This window comes from Delphinapterus leucas, chromosome 1 (assembly GCF_059928025.1).
Source record: "Delphinapterus leucas isolate spDelLeu-1000000601 "Yukka" chromosome 1, BTC_Dleu_Yukka2, whole genome shotgun sequence".
NCBI classification, from domain to species: domain Eukaryota; kingdom Metazoa; phylum Chordata; class Mammalia; order Artiodactyla; family Monodontidae; genus Delphinapterus; species Delphinapterus leucas.
Window position 1 is genome coordinate 6,500,240 of NC_143129.1, and position 21,735 is coordinate 6,521,974.

The 21,735-nt window shown below is 52.2% G+C and overlaps 1 protein-coding gene across 2 annotated transcripts in view; it reads right to left on the minus strand.

The window, feature by feature from the left end:
• The window catches only part of PPP1R12B (protein phosphatase 1 regulatory subunit 12B), a 201,765-nt gene that overhangs the window by 20,778 nt on the left and 159,252 nt on the right, over window positions 1-21,735 (minus strand). For both annotated transcript variants that reach the window (XM_022561943.3, XM_022561942.3), the window contains exon 19: window positions 237-253. In XM_022561943.3, the coding sequence (XP_022417651.2) occupies window positions 237-253 (17 nt within the window). The remainder of the gene's footprint in view (window positions 1-236; window positions 254-21,735) is intronic.

Genomic DNA, 21,735 nt, shown 5'->3' on the forward strand with positions numbered 1-21,735 from the left:
CTAATGTCTCCCTAGCCCTGGCTGGGGGGAGCGGGCACGGTGCTCGGGACACCAACATGGAGGTGGGATGCAGCGTGACTGGACAGAGGGGCCCGTGCGGGGGCCGAAGGGAGCCGCTTGCGACTGTGGGGCTGTGGAAACGAGACGGGAGGATGGAGAGAGGCTGTTACACTAGGCAAAACCACGTGCAACCACACATGCATCTACTCACGAGTGTGAGGCAGGCAAGGTCTTACCTAGAAAGTCGTTCATGCTGGAGAAACAAGAGACAAACAAAAAAATCAGCATTAGCAAGGGAATGACATTTATTATTTCCGTTTACAAATGTACTCTTCAAATCAGACGTCTCAGCTTCACGGCTGAAGACAGGGGTGCAGCCTCACAGTGTGAGAAAAGGTTCCTCGGCTAAGTGCCCACACCTGTGCCCACAACTTGCGAGACTTGAGGCTTTTGGAGCACATCTCATTAAACTGGAGTCCAGCAACGTGTGAAATGATCACCCGCCCTGCCACCTACCAAGCCGTCCTGTGTCCCAGGACTGCCTGAGCCTGCGTGACAGGCTGACTCTCTGGATCTCAGCGTCCATTCTACCCACCTCCCTCCACTTACACCCTCGGCCCTGCCCGTGTGAACACGGTATCCATGGCTGTGAAGGCCCAGGACGGTCCCCACTTCCTCCGAGGTCCCTAGTGAAGGGAGAGGAGAACGGGGGAAAGGCCCACACCCGTCCCTAGGATGGTGGTAAAAAAACGAAAAGAGTAACAAAGTACTGAGATCTCAGAAGAAAGGAGTTTACAGATTTGACCTCTGAGCTCGGTTACCTATGGTCGCTGCAAACAACAATGATTATCCCTGTTTTACATTTATTTTTAATCACAGATGACCTTTACCCTCTATCTCCACTTTTTTATAAAAAGAACTGAGGCCAAAAAAAACCTCAATTGATTTAAATGTATTGTTTTTTCCTCCTTTGAGGTGTTAAAGAATAACAAAATCCTCAAGGGCAGACAAAAGAAGGAAGAAGAGAAACCAGGCCCGATTACCTAACAGGAGCAGCGAACCCCTGCTCCTCTGGCCGTCGCCTGGGGACACTGCTCTGTTGAAGGTCACACCGCGTGAGGGCCCCACATACCGCGCCCTGAAGCCGCCCAGGGGGGCAGAGCGCCAGCACTGCTGGCTGGAGGGACCGACCAGGCGACCTCGCTGCAAGGTGGCTTTTCCCCGTGGACTTCTGTCTTGAACCCAGGGCTTCCATTCATCAATCCTCTAGTGGGCTTTTCCAAAACGTCCTCAGCCTAACCTCAGTCTGGGAGGTTCTCTCTCCACAGGCCTAGAGCTGGGCCTTCTTCCATGAATTGTAAAAAGTCCCCCAGGTGACCCATCGCGCAGCCCAGGTTAAGCACCACTAACCATGGGCTTTTTAATGTGAAGACGTGCCCCATCTGAGGCGGAGGAATCGGTGAGAGACCGTGCGCTGTGTCTGTAACGTTCTCCTACACTGGAATCGGGCACCCTAAAACGTGTGAGTCTGGGATTCAGGAATTCTCCTGTCTCACATTTATAATATCCCATCAATCACTGCTTTTACCAACATTAACTAAGGGTTGTTTTTCTCTGACTTGAAGACTTTTGTCAAAAAAGAAACTAAATTTTAGCCATGTCTCAAGAATTACTTAATATATAAAAACGCTTCCAGTGTGCTCAGTGGTGCTGAGGTTTCCCCCGGTGGCCATGCCCACCTGCCAGCTCTGTGCTGAGAGCTGGCCTTGGTGGTGCCCGGGGGGGCGCAGGGGGCATTCACAGCCCAGGGGGACTGCCCAATGGGACACGCCCCAGACCCGTGAGTAACTGAGGCCGAACTCCATCCCAGGCAACGCCAGGGGCCCTACTGAACTGGAGGGCCGCGGAGAGCAGGGCCCGTAGGGGAGGCCCCAAGGAGGGGCAGCAGAGAAGCTGTGTGAGAGCAGCAGCAGCGCCGATGGGCCCGTCTGAGCAGCGCAGGGCAGATGGGGAGGAGGGGCAACAGAGAACAGTGCGGAGTCCGGGGGCCCTTCCCGGCAGAAATGGACGAGAAGATGACGCTCGGGAAACGCGCACACACACACATCCAAGGTCTCCCCGCACACCCCTCCCTGCGGCTTGGCCACCGGCTCACTCCCAGTGACGCCCTCAGGGCCTGCACTGCTCACCAAACACCCAGCCAACAGCTCAGCCTTCGGGAAGGGGCCTGCCGGCCTCCGCATCGGCTGTGTCTGGGAACCAGTCTCTGTTCTGACATCTAGACCCGTGACGCCTCAACGCCCTGCCAGCTCCGCCTCACTTCGCAGCTGTAAACGCACCACACTGGCTGCTGCTGGTTAGAGCAGCAAGTTAACTCAGGACCTGGGAGACCAGGACGGGGCAGGGGTGGGGACTGAGCTCACAGGCGCCGACCGTCCACTCTCTCGAGGCTTCCGGGCAGAACGGCCTTTCTCACGCTCCATCGCCCCCATGGGAGAGCCTCTGTGAGCCTCCCACGCCCTCCCCCAGGCACAGAGAACGACCCCTTTACAACCTCGCCAGCTCGCCCCACGCCTTGGTCATCTTCTCCCACAGAAACCCAAGCACACCTGTGCCCAGCGCGCAGACGGGGGCCTGACGACGTGACCGACAGACGCGTCTGTTTACCGACTCGGTGGTGCCCAGGCTGTGGGGTCTCACTTGAGGGTGCTGCAGCATCCGCTCTGCAAGGACGTGATCTGTGGGGGGAGACTTTACTGCATCTCCAGCTTTCAGTCTGCTGTGCCGACGCTGGCCGCTGCCTGTCTAAGCGAAGAAAGTTCTTCCTTTCGTTAAGGCAGGGAAGGCTGGCTTCTCCCAGGCCTCAGTCTGAGCCGTTCTGTGGTATCAAAGCGTACTACTCACCTCCACTGACCGACTCCTATCAGAGCACCGGGTCACCACCGGGTCACCAGCCTTTCCCACTCGGGGTGGCCTGGAAGTGCCGCGGGGCTGCTGGTGCCGTCATCGCAGCCGCGGAAGTTCTCAGGCACGGCGGCACCGCACAGTGACACTGGGTGGCCTCCACTGAGGAGGCTGACGCAAGATACAAACAGGCAAAAACTTCAAGACCCGGAAAACAGGTTAGCGCTGCCACGCAGCAATCAGAAAAAGCCCCTGGAGGGCGGTGCGTCCTACGGGGGCTGCCCAAGAGCGGCACTCCTATCTCTACCTGCCAGGGGTAACTGAAAGCAAATAGCACAGTCTGTTGTTTGTTGTACTCTTCAGGCACGTAAGATGCGGGTTATCAAGTTCTTTGGGATGAACTTTCATCGGGGGTTGTGACGAGTAGACTGTCACCTGATCCAGGTGTCAGAGGAAACGGGGCTCCCTCCAAGCCCGCCCTCCATCCGCGCGCCCCCCCCGCCGCCCAAATCCTGGAGCCCCCTGGAACCCTCGGGCTTTTTATCATTGCCTTCAAGGACTCGCCTTAGCCACGTCCCGAGAAGGTGACCTAACTCCTTAGAGAAGAGTGAGAGTCTCAGAAAACAAGATTTGGGGCCACAGAGGTAGCACGGTTGTAGCACTGTAGGTTGTAGAGGTAGCATTGTTTGCCATAAAGCAAATAATATCATTTCAAAGAAGGAAGACACCTGGGATTTCTGGAGGAGATGGTGCTCTCATCGTAACAGAAATTAGCCTGAGAAGACAGTTCTCAGAGGCCAGAGGGCAAGTGGGTTAAAAGTGTACGGGACCTGGGACTCAATCCCCAGCTTCTGATAAAATGGCTTTGGTATTTAGATCACACTTCCAGAAACTACTGGTTTGCTTGGTTTCTTGATATCCTAGATAATCTGGTGTTTGACGGACAAACAGTGGTTAGATTTAGGGAGAGAAAGTTTGGGTTTCTTGGGTAAAAGGAGCAGAGTGGCTGAACTCGTGGAGACTTAACTTCCATTTTCCCTCTTCCTCCTCCTGTCACTCAAACTGAGCACAGTTCACGGTCACCCGGACACTGTGTCTCAGTCTAAAGAGCTGACTCCGTCCCTGCAGGGAAAGCACGGAGTGGGTCTGGAGAGCAGGGGGCGGGGCAGTGCGGGCTTGCCTACATGGTCTCGCCGGGGCGGGGGGGCAGTAAAGGACAGTGTCAGAGGCTGGGGAAGGACATCGAAGACCCTCCAGAGCGGAGCCTGAGAGTCGGCCCCATGGGCAGCGACTGAGGAGAAGCCCCAGAACACAGGGCCTGGGGCCCCAGCCAATCTGCACCCTTCGGAGGCCAGGAGCGGGGGTTCCCCTCGCCTGTGTTCTGGGAAAGGCCCATCTCTCCCTGCAAGCTCCCCCCGTGGACGTGGGGCAGCGGCTCTCACTCCACTCTCGAGCCAGGTCTGAACGGCGCATCTGCCCATGGTGACGTCGTTTATTTTAGGAGAGGCCCGAGCCTTCTACGCAGCCTACAGGTTAAGACCAATGTCCCGTGGCACGTGCTCTAGTCAGGACGTCTCAGGAGGACCTTCTGCTTGAAGACCGCTGCTCTGCCGCCACTGAAAATAAACGCCTGATGGCCCCTGAGGCCGGGCTCTCTGGTGTGTCTGAGCTAGAGGCAAACGGCCCAGAGAAGGAATTACTTTCACAGCTTTTATGGCCCAACTGGGGGCCACAGACATTGTGAATGGGGCCTACAGCAGCAGAGACTTTAGAAACCAAAGCGAACACAGAAAACAGAAAGTAAAAAGAAAGACGAGCCAGACGCACCATAATTTAAAATATGCTCCGAAACCAAGAAGCAGGCTCCTTCCTTTCATACCTCCTGAATTCTCCCATAACAATCTCATTGGTTGGGGCCTGTTTCTAATAAAAGAACAGAGCGAAGAGCACCATGAATTCAGATGGAAACCCTGGGAAGGGACGGAACAGGGCTGGCTTTGATTTGTGAAATGTGGAGACTTCTCCGAACACCAGAGACTGGCTAGGAAACCCCCCACGAAAGCTTTTAACGTGAAGTTATCGGGAGTTCAGGAAGACAGATAATTAAAACCAAACTCTTCTGACCAAGTTTAAAATAAAATCTTAGCTCTGGAAGCTGGGCCCAAGGGAAAGGAACGAACCACGTCACGTGGCCACACCAAGACCAAACGCTGCAGCGATGGGAAAGCCTCCGGGTAAACCTCCTACTTCACTTCCGTGTTCCCGGGAGAGGCCCGAGCAGGGGCCGTCGGCGCTGCCCTGGGGTGCCCAAGCTCTGAGGAGCGTGGGTGTGGCTGCAGCGAGGACCCGCCGCAGACCTGGCCCAGACCTGGACGCTACCTGAGCTCTGGGGACAATCGTTCTACGACGTTTTGAGTTTGAAAATCCTTCCCTATACTCGTCTCAGACACACTCAGGCTTCCTAAGCCTTCTGCCTGCAGGGAAGGGCACCCTCATAACCCAAATGATCGGGGCTCTCGGGAAACTTGGAAGGGCAACCTAGTAGGCTCCAGCTCTGAAAGGGATCTTTCTGAGTCTTACCGTTCCAGTAATATATCTGGGGATCCTGAACAATTTGGAGATACACGTGGGGGCGGGGTGGGGATAAAAACTTTCACGATTTACGCAGAGGTGTGACAGTAGGGCACAGTGATGCTGAGGTCTGCGTTAGGTGCTCTTCCCTGTATCTAAAAAATGAGTATTCCCTTAATATCACCAGACGTCCAACTATATTCATTTTCTCTTGCTGCTGCCCCACCATCGGCTTGGCTGCGCCCTGCTCAGGCTCTCACGGGCAGAACCGGGTGTCTGCTGGCTGGGCTCTCACCTGGAGGCCCAGGGGAGAACCGCTGCCTGTGGCCGCCGGGGCTGCCGCTGCTCCTGGAGGCCCCCGTGTCCTTCCCCACGTCACGCAGTGACACAGGGGCTCCTTTCCACACGCCTCTGCCATCAGCCAAGAAAGCTCTCTGCGTGCGGGGCTGGCGGCTGGATCAGGCCCACGCCTCATAAGGTCGGTGACGCCCGTAACGGGCCGGGGGGGGCCACCTCATCACATACACGGGCCCTGGAGCCCAGGCCGGGGCATCGAAACGAGCCAGTTTAGGAAGTCCCGCTTTAAAAAGACATGGTCTAGTTTACCTGTAACATCCTCAGAGGAAGAAACATCCACAGTACACGGCCAGTCAGCTGCAGTCGGGTGATTACAGACATTTTGAATCAGGACAGTGCTGGAAGCACGACGGATGCTGGGGAAGTGTGCATCCACCGAGCAGCTGTGTGTGCCAGAGGATACCTCCAAGCCAAATTCTAACAGTATTAAAAGTATTAAGTTACCTCTAACTTCATCTTCGTTTACTCCTTGATTTGTCTTTACCAAGTACTTAATACATACGGGGAAAAAAAAAACAAAACAGGAAAGTCAAGAAATACAGTACTTATAATCCCGTTTCCACTGTAAATATTTCTGAAGAACCTCACTGCCAGATTGTGACGACCCTACCAATTTAATACTGCACGTAGAAAGGAGATGACTGAATGCTACTGCACATATCCTGGTCCATCTCATTGTATTTCAAATGGTAGAAAGAGCCCCATCTTCTGCTGTATGTACAGACCACGCTGCCCAAACATTACTGGAATCCTACAGCTCTTATTTTCTATGCAGGCCTGTACCTGTTCTTTATGGATATTCCCAGCTTCTGAAGACTTTCTAGATTTTTTTGGGAACTCACAAAATGTACTTATTGTAGAAGGAAATATCTGAACGTACTGAAGTTTCCCTGAAATATCTAAGGCAAGCCCTTTGTGTTTAAAGGCCATCTGTAAACCCCTATGATCCGTAAGCACACTTGCAGACTGCGGCGTCTTCTCCAGGCAGCTTTCACACGCCAGGTGACGGCGACCAAGGACGACGAGCTGCTCTAACGCGTGTGGCTCTAGCCAGGGGTCACGTCACTCACACTGAACACACACTTTCACTTAGTCTCAGGTCTGCACTGGCGTGCACGGTGCACGAAGTTGCAGTAGCCCCTGACATCGCGCAGACGATCCCAAGTGCGGCCTGAGCGTGGCCCCCAGGGCTGTGAGGCTCTGCAGGGTAGTGGGTCCCGCCACCCCGTGAGGGCCATCATCATGCCTCCTCAGCATCAAGCTTTCCAGGCCCACAACCTGGGAAGAGGTGGATTTGTTACCTGGGAAATATCACTGTCCAGCAGCCTATTTGGGTAGCAGTTATTTTAATTTTATTCCGACTAGGTTGTGAATCAAAACCCTTGCCAAGGGGTTAGTGAGGCTCTCCAGACCTCACCTCTTAAGAGGAAACAGATACCCGGGACCTAAGTAGCCTAAGGAAAAACTTTTTCTGCTAAGTAAGTTCCACAAAAGGTTAGGGACTTCCTTTGTTCTTAGCTTTCTCTCTCTGTTCCCACAGAAACCAAAATATTAACTCACATATTGTAGAGCTGTCGGCACACTAGCAAACTGCAACAAGTGGGGATCTGAAGAGCCTCAAGAACACCTGTGGCTGTTAGCCCTCACTACAGAAACAGGATTTCACAGTGCACGGCCGACCCCCTCCAGGGGGCCGCACAGGCCAGGAGTAGAGACCAGACCAGGGTCGGCAGTGCATCCCTTCCCTGTGAGGGAGGAGGCCTCAGACAGTGTCCCCTGGGCTCAGATCCCCTCTCTGGTGTGGGAAAGTTGAGCACATCCACACAACAGTGACAGTCATCACCTGAGTGCAGTCAGACACTAGGCTGTCTGGTACACACAGCAGATAAAAAGGGTTGCCAGAAAAGAAAGGCCGACGCTGTCTGGAGGTTTCTGGTAAGGCTTCGTGGAAGGACGACCCTATGAAAAGCATCAGCCTGGAGTCAGAAACAGGGTGGTCATGAAGAATGACACTGTTCTGCATGACCTGTCCTGTGAGAAATCGGGCACTAGCTGGGACCTCGTCAGTGGCCCAAGTGCTACTGGCAGCTCTGAAAGGTAAAGAACTGAAGCTTTCTTTGATTCGGCCACTAAATTTGACCTTTTATACCCCCTATGGACCTTGAGTCTTCAGACGCACAAGGTTCTTTGGATTTAGGGGGCTAAACTGTACTCCCAGAGCAAAACTGGTGCTTTACAGTATAGGCCTTAGGGACAGGAGACACGTGTGCAGGGTGTTTGATTTTTGGCAGGTGAAAGATCCCTTAGATAAGAGAAACCTCAAAAATTCAGGCTCTTCTAATTCAGAGCTTGTTATAATGTAACAGGTCCTGAATTGAAGCATACCTTTGTACCATCTGCTTAAAAATTATTTTATAAGTAAATTAATAGCATAAAAAGATAAGATAAATGACCTTACCTAACGGATCTGTTTTTGAGTACTTATAAAAATGGCTTTAGAGAACTATTTACTAATACACTCGCTAAAAATGATTTTAGGTGACAACCTTCAAGGGTAGAGCAGATCTTTTCTCCTTAGCAACAGTTCTAATGTAGATACTTAGAAGTAACAAAACTATACCTACTTTTAAATGTTGCAAAATTCTGACTTTATCTAAATTGATTTGTCTCTTTCTAAATTATTCTGTGAACTTTCTCCTTCTTTACAATAGGTTTATTATCGCCATCTCTCTTTTCAAAACAGATTGAATGGTCAGGGATATTAGCAATAACTCAGGAGCTATTTCACGGAGACGCAGTGGTTCCCTGGACCGCTACACAGCTTAGCGCTGCCGGCTCCAGCATCTGCTGGTACATGGGCTCAGACAACTACTAACTTCCCTCTGCCTCAGCGTCCTCATGGGTAAAGTCGGGGGAATGGTACCCGGCAGGTAAGGTTATCAGCAGGATGAAGTGAGAGTCGCGTGCCTGCCACAGCACCCAGCACAGGTGATGCTCTATAAATACCAGTTTCCACTGCCCACTCCTCTCTGCCGGGGCCTGCTGGCTGCCAGAGGAATCAGCTCAAGCCAACTCTTCCACTCAAGTCAAGGGTTTTGACTGTCTGTAGATTTTGATTATCCAGGCTAGTTCCTACTTACCCTTTCTAACCCACAGGCATCTAAGGTTATTATTCTACTGTCCGCATAGTTATACTCTCTCCCAGATAACCAACCACGGGAGGTCGATTCTGGAAGTCCACAGGAGCTGTGACGCCCTGACACAAAGACGCTGCTTTCACAAGGAAGCAGGCGGAGGTCAAAGTCTAGACACGCTTCCATGTCTTTACCCCGTCAGCTCACCGGCAGGACTCCTGTACTGTCGCCCAAGGAGGAGGCTGGGCTTTGGGCTGGGATGAGGCCTAACCCCAGGTGTGGACAGCTGCCACCCCCCGAGTGACACACAGTCAGGACCAGAAACGAAAGCAGCAGAAGGCAGCTGGAAGCCAGCCCGAGCCGCTCCCTCCAGCTCCTGATTCTAACCGCCAGCTCCCCCACATATTACGAGGCCGAGGAAGAGGGAGAAGCGATGCTGCATAATCCGGGAACTGCTCAAGTGGGAAACGCTCTCCCCGGTGGCCCCGCTGGCTGTACTGAAAACGAGGACCCCAACCTCTTGACCCAACTGACCCTCCATCTCTAGATTCTCTGGGGCTGCAGCTCATCACTGGAACAGCAAGTTGACCACAATACCTGGAGACAGACAGACAAGACTCAAGGCCTCCTGTCTTCCCTCATGCGACCGCGTGGTGACTGGAGAGGAAACGGCCACGCACTGGAAGAGCCTTCTAGCCTCTTGCTGTTACTCCCCAAGGCTTTATTCCCAGCTCGGTCCGTACGTGACATCTGCTCCTTGGTTTTAATCATAAATATCAGTATTTTCAGCCCATTATTTTCTTCCAAGCTTCGGACCAACTACTTTATGGTGTCAGTACCGAACCTCCCGAAGTCCCTCTAACTCAGCACATCCCAGCACGAGGCGCCTCCGCACTCGGCACCCTCTGCTTCCTGCCCTGCCCGTTGAGCCGTGTCCTGTCGGTTTCTACCGAGTGGCCCAAACCAGAGGCCTGAGAGTCGCCCTGGCCCCTGCCCGCTCATGGGCTCACCCCGCCCCAGTCCACTTCGAAACAGCTGGACGGTCCTCCAACCACCGGACAGCGCCTCCATCCAGGCCCTCACTTCTCACCGGAGGACCGACCTTACCCCCAGGCCCGCCGACAGTCCAGCCTTCAGCTGCCAGAGCGATTTCTCTAACAAGCAAACAGCTCTGATCACAGCAACTTGACCCCAACTTTTCAGTCCTTCACCCACAGGCCAGCTCTCCAAGCCCTCGGAACGACATGCCAAGCCCAACACGAACCGGCCCCTGTGCGTCTCCAGCTGAACTTCTGATCACACCCCTCCTTCAACCTCCGAATTATACCTCCTGTCCCAGCCACACGGATCTGCAGCTCTCAGAGTAGCACTCTACTTCCTCCCGTCTTTTCTCCACCTTGGTCATGCACTGCTTGCTTTCACTGTCCGTTCAACAGCCTTATGCATCTCCCGCTTGACCGGCCTCCTAAAACAAAGCACCTGGGCCCACATACCTTTATTAGAAGATTCACTTCCCCTTGTTATAATCCTAGAGTTCCCTTCTCATCTCCCCAGTTAGACTGCTGGCTCCCTGAGGGCAGGGACTGTGTCTTTCATCTCTCGATTCCAGATCTAGTACAGGCCTACTTACGTAGCAGACGCTCATGGAACGTTAATCGTGGGAGGATTCAGAACAGGGTAGGTGGCCTTGGTGTTCATCTGCCATGGAACCAGTCTCTGGTGAACAAGCCTCTCCTCCGTGGCTGACCCAGCCCAGCGTCCACCTAGGATTCATGGAACCGTTCCCGGTGGGGAACTGCTTTCACTCCTACAGGTTCCACTACATTGCTTAGGGAGATTCCTTGAGAAAGAGTTACTGCTTACTGACTTTTCTTGAGTGGAATTTAAAAAACCAAACCAAACCAAACCCAACCCAATACACTAGTGGTTTTAATTAGGGAGAAAAAAAAATGGTTAACAGCTTGCACCCTTAGTTAGTATTATTCACCCAGACAAATGCTTCTCATCCCCTGACAACGGATTATAAAGGAGTAAAACATGGATTCCAGATTGGAAGCACGAGAGCAGGAGGAGAGGAACAAAGGATAAAGGAACAGCCTAAAAGCTGCTGGGTGTTGGCCACAGGAGAGCACAAAGGAGGCAAAGACACGGACTCTACACCAGCGCCTGGAAGGGAGGTACACCCGTGGGTGAGCTCTTGAGAGCAGAGATCCTGTCCCATGACTTTCTACCAAATGTACCCTCATTAGTTTGTAGAGCTGGTTATAAAACAAAACAAGCTGGTAAATTTTCCCCTTTATTTACATTAACAGCTGGGGTGAAAAATATTATGGAAACTCTGTGTACTTTCTCTTGAGATGTAAGTCCTAAAGGAATAACAATCCAGGTTACATGGGAAAAATGCTACTGATCTTGGTTTATAGATGCAGGCCAAATCCTGTTATCATAAATACCAACCAATTCAAAGAAAATCTGCCTATTTAAAAGATTCCCAGGGTTCAGCTGATGTCCCACTTACTTCAAAACTATTCAGTACAACAAACATCGACTAAGCACTACAAGTTGGACATTCTCAAGTAGTCTGTTATCTTTTCGATATGCCCTGTATTGAAGAATGTTTTGTTAAATTAGCAAATAATAATTTGAGAAGACTGACCAGTAATTACCTGGCTCTTGCTTTCAAGATGATTTTAAAATGCTAAACCATCTAAACTGACTAGTTTTTAAGTTAACAGAATTTATAAACTTGAGACCCAATAATATTCACAGTGATTAAGAAGCAAGAAGGAGCTAGAGGTGTCTGACATGTTTGTAGTGCAGAATTATTATTTTTTTTATGTTGGAAAATTACATCAAAAGGAAGCTTTTATACAAACGTGTGAGCTTGGCACCTCGTGGAGTGGCTCACAGTGTGAGGAGAGGCTGAGCCTTCAAAGTTGCACCAATAAATACTGGCATGGCGCCCATCAGTAACGAGGGTGACTGCAAGCTGTTCCGCTTTCCCTGAGAAATCAGAGACGAGCAGGTCTGTCGCTCAGGGAGCATGCCCTCCCCCCCGCCCCCCAATTTTTAGAGATAAAGAGACATTGGACTAGTGTGAACCTAGTGTGAAAGTCAAAAGAATTGTTTAAAAAAAGTAGCTCACTCTCAGGGTCAGCAGAGACCAGAGCAGCTTTAGTGGGTTATGAGGGGTGGGTGGTGGACATCCTCCTTACGGAGGGAGGGGTGGATTTTAAAACGACGTTTAATAGTATAATCTTGTGTTCAGAGAATGACAAATGTTTATTATTTTTAAACTAGAAACTAGAGAAAGTAAACAAAATCCTTGGCTGGTGAGGACACATACTGTCTTTCTCATGTAAGTGATTATTTCATTAGGGAGGATATTAGTTGCACAATCTCTAGGCAAACGTTAGGTTATCACATTATTTAAAAACAGTCATAGTTTTACCAAGGACAGAAACACTGAATTACATAATATTAAACGTATCAGCGGCTGCTGGGAGTTTAAAGGCAGGATAAGACACTTTCGGTTTTCCAATTACTGAAAAGTCATCCTACCGCTTGTTTTCTCAAGTTAGAAATAACCCGTATGAGCTGCAGTTTACAGGCTGCCCTTTCTGAACATCTAACAGCAAGGTGTCCAGCAGCCATTATTTTAAAATTCCCTTCGAGGACGTTTTCCTTACATGGAAGCATTTACTGCTTAGCCCTTTTGACAACACTACTTCTCTTGGTGTGTGCTTTGACCCTCAGGATTACAGAGCTGGCTCCGGCAGCTACAGCTCCTCAGCCGCGCGTGGCCTCTGACAGGACCGGCGCGAGCAGGGGTCCCCCAGGTTCCGTGAGGACGGAGAGAGCTGTTCCCAGCAGACGCACCCCAGCACGTGTGCTGCGAGAGGCCCAGGCGCTTCTGCCCCTAAGGGGGCTCCCAGGCCCCTGTGGTGTGGCTCCCTGTCTGCAGACACAGCGCCCCCATTTCAGCTTCCTGCGTCCCCACCACGTCCAGAGCTGCCCAAGCTCTTAACTGTCCGCTTTGACCCTGGCGTGTCCTTAACCTTCCAATATATTTGACGTGAGCTCCGGTGCTGCTGACGAGGAGGGTGGGACCGGATTCTGCCCTCGCTGGTGAGGACGCTACGGAAGGAACCTCTCCTCTGCGTCCCTCCGTGTCCTCACCTGTGACACGGGGATGGCAACACCCGCCTTGTAGGTGCCTGAGGATTACTCGAGGCGGTGAAAGTCTCAGGCCTGGAATGTGTTAGGTATTTTGGATAGAATGCTTGTGTTTTTATTGGCATTAGATGCTCAGAAGTGTGCCCCAGCCTGTCCTGCAGTGACATCTGTACCACGCAGTGCAGGTATAACCCCGCATCTGTCCTGAAGCAGCATCAGGAGGCAGGTAAGACACCACCACCACCCGACGCCCAGACCAGCTCTCAGAGAGCACGCGAACCCGCCAGCACACGAGATGAGACAAGACGAGACTGGACTCCTAGGAGGTACATCTTGGTTCTGTAACCCATTCCGAGGGTCAGCAGCCCCTGAATTAGCCCGTGTGTCTGCCACTCTCTCCAACACTACAGTGGAGTGTGAACGGTCTCTGCAGCACAGGCCCAGGCTGTCTGGACTCCAGGAGCTACAGACGGAGCTGAGGTGACGGCGGAAACCCGCGGACACGGGCACTGAACCTGGGAAGCAGCCCGCCACGCAAGCCACCAGTTTCAGTTCCTATAATCCAAATCCTCAAGTTCTCTCCCACTGCGGCCTCCGTCTAAAAAGTCGGGGGTAGGGGGAGTGGTGGCATGAGGACCGGGCCGAGAAGAAAGCAGCAGCCCCTCTAGAGAGGACACGGGTTCACCCAGGAAGGGAAAAGGGGGCATCCCTGCTCCAGAAGCCAGGGCTACGGGGCTGAACGAGGCTGACAAGGGCTCCTTACACCACGAGGCACCCCCGGTGCTGCCGAGAGGGAAGGGAACCAGGGCACGCTCCGTCCTGGGGACCCAGCTTGGCAGCTGTGTGCACGGCGGGGGCGCGCTCCCCCGGTGAGAGCAGCCCAGGCCACATGCGAAGAGGCTGCCACACCCACGACGGCGATACACACACGGGAGAGACCCCGTGGTCATTTACACTGGGAGACAGACACTGAACACGGTATCAAGCCACTCAGAAGAGCCCAGGGCTTCTTCAGGCTTCCTCTCCAAATAAGGAAGCTATGACCAACCTGCTCCCCCGCAGAGACGCTCTCGCTAACTACGGAGGGGCTGCCACCTCACCCCGCGCGCCCAGCAGGGCCCTCGGCAGCACGGCGGGCTTCTGCCGGCTTCCCACGGGGGACACCTGAATCCACGTGCAATCCACGTCCACAGAAACACGCACTAGATAGACAGGCTGGACCTGCCTGGGGCGTTGCAAACACCCCCAGAGCTGGCTGTCTACAGCCGGGAGGTACTTCTTTGGCTTTTTAAGCGCAGAGGTTCCTGACGGTCACAGAGGAGTAGGACCCCAGTGCCCAGAACGCCTGCCCACCCAGTTCTCTCTTTATCACTCACAGACACACAGGATCGCAAAGACGCCCCCGCATGTACACGCCTGCACAAATGCACGTGCAGGACCTGCACACGCAGAGCCTACACGTGCCTGAGGTCGCTGAACGCGGTTCCGCAGCCACTGGGAGCTGCTTCTCCTGAAACACCGTATTGACCCATTAAACACAGGAAAGGCACTGACTAAACACAGCCGCGTAGATCAGAGAAAGCCCGTAAGACACGGTAAGCAGGCCTCTACACTCTTCCTGTCAGGCGTTTCACAAGTGACGCTGAAAAGCTGGAAGGCAGAAGCTGTGTCATGCATTCAAGTCCACTTTCACCTAAGAGGCCGTTAAGAATCAGGAACAGGAACCTCCTACAGAACAGCTCCTGGTGGGGCCTCCGTCTCCCTGGCTGCTTCCACACGCCCTGAATCCCCTCTGCCCTGACCGACCCCCGGGGCCCGGCCTCACAGCCCGCCCCCAACAGACCGCGGACGGAGGGAGGGCCGCTTACTCGGAGCGTCCTGGCCGTCAGGGAGGGCGAGCCCGGGGGCGAGTCCGACTGAGCCGTCCTGCTCCGAGCGAGGTCCTTGCCTCGGCCGTGCAGGGAGGACATGGCCCCTCGGCGGCAGAGCCGGTCGGGCACCCCCAGATCGCGCCTTCGAGCTGAACTGAATCAAGGGTAGAAGCCACCCAGTCAATGAGTCCACAGTCACGTGGGGGCCGAGGCGTGTCTCAATCCAGCTCCAGCACAGGTGCTGGGCTGGGCCCCGCTGCCGACCCAGCCCGGCCCCAGTCTTCCCGAAGGGCGCTGCTCACGGAGGCCTGTGCCCCACAGAACCTGGGTCCAGGTTCCGGGACAGCAGGTCACGCCCCGGAGGAGACGACCTCAGATCCCCCGGAGGACGAGCCTGCGAACAGCTCCTGTCTCTTCATCCCGAGGGAAGACACGCGAATCCTCTGGACACCATGCTGTCTCCCCGGAGCCGGGCTCCAGGGCTGAACGGGGTCTGGAAGTGCCCCTGTGACCAACTGCTGTGATAAACGCAACTTAAACAACTTAAAAACAAAAACCAAAGAACAACACATAAATAAGGTACTAAGAGTTTAGGAGAAGGAAGCAGTCTCAGGAAGCCAGAGGAGGCTGCTTTCACATATAAACACGCAGCCCCACACGCTCCCGCCCTCCGACTCTGACATTCCAAATCCTATTCGCTCAGCGAGGAATGCTGGACACCGGCCAAGGGCAAAGATGCACTTTCCACTCAGAATTCGGGTTGCCACTTGCAGGAGGAGAGGAAAGCCCGCCGGCCTCTGGGAGTTCAGGGGGGCCCCCTGGGGGCTCAGGGACAAAGCCACCACGCCTGGCACCCACCCCCTCGGCCGGCTTCTCAGACGCTCCGCCACGTGGGAGAGCGGGGACTTTTCCACGTCTGGGTCCCTAAGTAACAAAGCCCAGACAGACACAGCAGTCAAAGCACCTTCAGCCCTTTTATGTCCAAGTTTAACGACACGTCATTCCTGCCGCCCCCCGAGGAAGCCGCAAGTTGAAACTCCGGCCACGGCAGAGGAAGCTCTCCGTACACAAGAGACCTGGACGGCAGAGCCCGAGCACAGTGCTTAGCTGAGTTGTACAAAATGCCATAATCGGGAGGCTTGAGATGGGGCCGGGGGCCAGGCGAGGGGAGAGAGAGGAGGGTCAGAAATAAGGAGAGAACAGAGACGGGAACTGACTGCACGACCGCAGAGAACGTCAAGAGTTAAAAAGAATGGAATTTATTTGCTTGGTGTCGAAGGATTTTGGATTTGGCCTTGAAACATCTCAAGTTTAATCTTTTGCACTCTGTGTCATCACTACCCTATCCAACACTTCTAGGCCAAATGCTTTCTAAGCAGATGGGTTTATCCTCAAAGTAACAACTCACTTCTCTCTGGGATCTTGGAAACTCTATCCTGCCCTCCTTTCCCCACATGAAATTGATACCTTTTTCCTTCATATCTTCCTAGCAAGCCACTCTTTTCCCTCCAACTGTCTTGATATCTTCTTTATTCTTATGACCAATTTGTGAAACTGAATCAAGGGAAATGGGGTTGGTCTGAAGAACACAGGTTGAAAAGTTTATAAAGGGGTCCTGATTCACTTCTAATCTAAAAAACTCCTTAGGAGGACTGATGAATTCTACCACAAACCACAATTGTACTGTGTCTAAAAGGCCAGTTATCTTGGGGGTTCAGATCTATGAATCTTATGTTCTAAATCCTACATATGGGGCATTCCCTGGTGGTCCAGTGGATAGGACTTGGTGCATTTGCTGCCGAGGGCCTGGGTTCGATCCCTGGTCGGGGAACTAAGACCCTGCTTGCTGTGCGGTGTGGCCAAATTAAAAAACATACAATAAAAACCCTACTTTGTAGCCACTCCCATCTGTAAGAGTGAGTTTTTCTCTATTAGACCCCTTCACTTAGAAAAGAAATACTGATGTAACATTCCCACAGCAAGACTGGCTCCGGGAAGGCTGGGGTGAGAAGGACGAGAACCCAGTTCACTCCCCAGACCCCTCAAGCAGATGGCAGGAACAATTCTGATGAGCAGTTTCCGGGCTGTCTCTGTGAGGCACGTGCAGTGATTTCATTCCTCATGGGCAACGGGGGAAGGAATGTAACAGCCTGTTTAGCACTGCTCTTTGTTTCTCTTCACCTCTTACGTCTGCTTCTCGGCGGCACTGACAACGGCGAAGCCCTTCAAGTGGTACAGAGTGTTTTAGCGTGCACAGTCTCACCTGGTGCTCTCACCTGTGCTGAAACGCACTGTCATCTTACAGGCGAGGGGACAAGCTCTCAGGGGCCGCGGGCCTGGGCAGAAGACACACAGCCGGTAAGAGGGCACAGAACACAACGGCCCCTCGAAGGCTCTGAAAAGACCGGCCAATTCAGATCCTTCATCAGGGAGATGCTGCCTATTTGAGACACTCACAGGAACACGTCCGAAACTGAGGAACGGAGAAAAATTCTCCAGGAAGTTACACCTAAGCTCTTTCTTTTGTTCACTTGTTCTTTTATATATTTACAGCCTTTTTCTCCAACAGGCACTTGTTGTTTCCTTTCTTACTGAAGAGACATTAACTCCCCTGAGAACATCAAAGTGGCCTTCACATCCCCGTGAAGGTAAATGTGAGTGGGAGTGTCTGTGGTCACAGTCTTGCGTCTTCTGGTTATGTCATAATCTAGTTTTCAGGTAGTACCGTGTTTCCAGTACCAATCCCACGTCAGGGAACCCGAGATGAAAACAATGTGCATTTTCCTCCACACTGGCCTGGCACAGAGTATAACATTCTGACCCAGGCACACACATTACAGACAAGCAGCATGGAGGAACAGCGAAGAATAACAAAGAATCGCCTTCTTCTTTTCTTCCCCAATTGAGGGTCTGGTCTATTCTTTCTAAAGTGAAGGTCTAGTAACCAAGGAGCCTGGTAAACGACCTCTCCAGAGTGAGAGCTACGCAAACAGCCATCTGTTTGGAAAATAACCTATTTCCGACAGGCAGGAGAGAATGTTGGGTTCATGTTTTATCTCTTCCAGGTAAAGGAGAGAAAAAAGTTCCTAAACTTTAGGAGGTTCTTTGTTGTAACTGAATGAAGAGTTCCGGGCAGACAGCTCAACAGAATCTCCAATAAACATAAGAACCAGCAGACACAGGGGTTCTCCCAAAGTCTCCTCCAGTGGGGTCTTCTTAGTATAGAAATTAATGAGCCAGTTGAGTAATTTCTAACTTTTCCTCTTATATTTTAAATCAAGAAAGTTAAATGTTATGGTTTAAGAGTGATGATGTTTGGTAAAATGTCCCCCAGTGAGGACCCCCAAAGCATCAGTACACCAGCACACTGCCCTGTGGTTCGGGAAGGGTGTGGCCTTTGAGGTCAGGTAGGCTGCGCGGAAATCCAACCCCTACTTAACTGTCTGACGTGATCAAAATGCTTTACCCTCACTGAATCTTATATGGCTCACTTCAAAAACTGTAAAATAATGCCTGTCTTGCAGAGTTATTCTATAATTCAGGCCTAATGTCTATGCAGTGCCGAGCACATGGATGTGCTCAATACAGGGCATTTATCACCAAAGTGCTGATCAACACGCACACGCATCTAGAAACCACACGCAAGGATCTAAATGAAAATCTGAAACAAAGAGCTCAGATTATGGTTAGTAAACAGCTACTGAATGAAGACAGAATCTCCTTTCCAAATGCTTTAGGGAAGAACCTACCTTGTTCCCTCCTTCCCAATCCTCTTTCTTGGAAGGCAATGCCCTAGTGTAAGGGAAGGTGCAGCCATGAGGCAGGAGCCCGGTCTAGTCAGGGGCCTGAAGACAGTGGGGGTGAGGGCTGGGGTTAGGGGTTAGGGCTGGGGTTAGGGGTTAGGGCTGGGGTTAGGGGTTAGGGCTGGGGTTAGGGCTGGGGTTAGGGGTTAGGGCTGGGGTTAGGGGTTAGGGCGGGGTTAGGGCTGGAGTTAGGGGTTAGGGCTGGGGTTAGGGGTTAGGGCTGGGGTTAGGGGTTAGGGCTGGGGTTAGGGGTTAGGGCTGGGGTTAGGGGTTAGGGCTGGGGTTAGGGCTGGGGTTAGGGGTTAGGGCTGGGGTTAGGGCTGGGGTTAGGGGTTAGGGCTGGGGTTAGGGGTTAGGGCTGGGGTTAGGGGTTAGGGCTGGGGTTAGGGGTTAGGGCTGGGGTTAGGGGTTAGGGCTGGGGTTAGGTTTCGGGGTTAGGAAGCAACAGGCTCCGCAATGGTGGAGGAGCCTTTGCACAGCCAGTGGCCAGACCACTGTTTCTAAATGTCACTCTCTGCTAACGGCAATGGGGTTCCCTGGAGAAATGGCTGTTGACTCCAGAGCTGGGGGAGGAAAGCAAATAAGCCTGGGTCTCTTGTGTCAGGAAGAAGAAAAGCACTCAGACGAGGATGGGGGCGTGACAGAAGGACAGAAGGACACACAGACCTGCTTAAGACGCCAAACCTGGGACAGTCAGATCATCAAAATAAATAAGAGTAACAAGTAAAAACCCACTGAGGGAGGGCTTCCCTGGTGGCGCAGTGGTTGGGAATCTGCCTGTTCAGGCAGGGGACTCGGGTTCGACCCCTGGTCTGGGACGATCCCACATGCTGCGGAGCAACTAGGCCCGTGAGCCACAACTACTGAGCCTGCGCGTCTGGAGCCTGTGCTCCGCAACAACAGAGGCCGCGATAGTGAGAGGCCCACGCACCGCGAGTGGCCCCGCTCGCTGCAACTGGAGAATGCCCTACACAGAAATGAAGACCCAACACAGCCAAAAATAAATTAAAAAAAAACAAACCCACTGAGGGAAACAGGCATTCATAAGCACACTCTAATACAAATAAAGGAATGACAAAACAGAGGAGGAGAGAAAGCTCTTCCTTATACTAGAATGCCTACCAATGAATGTAAAAGGAGTAATCAAATTAGATAAAAATCCCCATTTGGGAAATGTCACTGGAAAATCAGTTCAAGAAAGAAACATTAATGGATACCAAAACTAGTGGGTAAAAGCAGGATGAGAAGCTGGATTTTGTGTAATCTCAAAGTATCACCTCATAAAATGCTAATCACTAAGGAAGAAAATGGGACTTTTCTATGGCGACACTGTCCTAACCAAGGGACTCAGGGTCAGTGCCCCCAGGAGTGGACAGACCGTCAGGGCAGAAAGAGAAGAGCCAAATGTCACTTCTGAGACGTTGTGTAAAACATGCAGAAACAGGCCAGTTTCTGAGGCAAAGCGGCCCACACCCAGGAGTACACGCAGGCCTCTCTCCTTATAAATGGCAAGGTCGTGAGAACCAAGGAGAGAGGAAGGTGAGACTGGATCCTTCTGCCATGAAGGGCCATGAAGGGCGTTACTGGGACAACTGGTGATGTTTTAATGTGGTCTCTGGGTGAAGGGTTTACAGTTCTTTGTACTATTCTTGAAATACTGCTACAGATTTGAAATTGTTTCAAAGTAAAAAGTTAAAACAACCCACTTCTCTCATCATACTAGGGTATGAGCCGTGTGAATGAGATAACTTCTTTTAACCCCAGAGGACTTCGGAGAGACGGGTCTCGTCACAGAGGGATTCGGCCAAAGGCTCAGCAGAGAACCGGGCTTGTGAGCGGACGCAGGTGTCATCCCGCAAGCAGAGCAGCTCCGAGTGCGCTCCGGAGCGGACGGGCGCTCCCGGCACACGACTCCTTCCGTGCGTCCTGGCTCGCAGTCAAACAGCTGAAAAGACAAGACTGCAGCCAGTGCAAGTCCTTTCCAGTGAGAAGGGCACAGCGGTTCCTAGTCCCCGAGTTACCAAACAGGCAAAGGATGCGTGCTCTAAACCAGATTCCTCCCAGTGCCACACTGCTGGGTCAGGAGAATCTGAAAACACTACAGAAGTCACTACTCTTTAAACAAAATTTGGGGTTTGACAGACAAATACCATCACAAGTCAGGAGAGAAAGCTTTTTTATTATGGTGGCTACAATTCCCAGAATCGCCGCTGTGTCAGACGGTCAGCATTTCACCACACAGACACTCAGGCCATCCCCGCGGACCCCGCACGTGCCCTGTGGCCAAGGGCACAAACGGAGACTCCTCGCGTGTCCCGGAAGGGCTTCAGCAGAGGAGCCAGCACAGCCCTTCCAGCGTCTCGAGAAAGGAGCATCTGGGATTCCAACTCACTTTTTCCTAAATGAAGGACGGGATTCCCCGCCTTCCCCAGTGAGCTGACAATTCCAGACCGACTGTGTCCATCACCAGAGGAAGAGCAGACGGCAGCTGCCCCTGTCTTCAGAATCTGTGAGCAGATTACATTTGGAGCATCAAACGCGACAGGATTATTACACCCACAGAAGAACATTTTAGTTATGCTGCTTGCTGTACTTGGTAATCCTCATAATTAGATTGTAAAACCCAAAGAGACTTCATTCTATCGTGCTACATATAACCTCTTGGAATTGGTCCCTTTCAAAATTAAAGTTATCTGAAAGTAGCTTCACAATCTCACATGGTCCCCATCTACATCTTTCAAGCTCTTTCGTTACAAAAAAGAACACAGGACTGCAGAATAAAGTTCTGGAGTGCTCTGGCCAAGGGGGTCAGAAAAGAGCCTCTCTGTTAGCACTTGTGAGCATTGTAGCTGAGCCTAAGCATGAGACGTTTAAGTCAATAAACAAATGTTGTAAGACTTTAGCCAGAAGTGTAAGGCC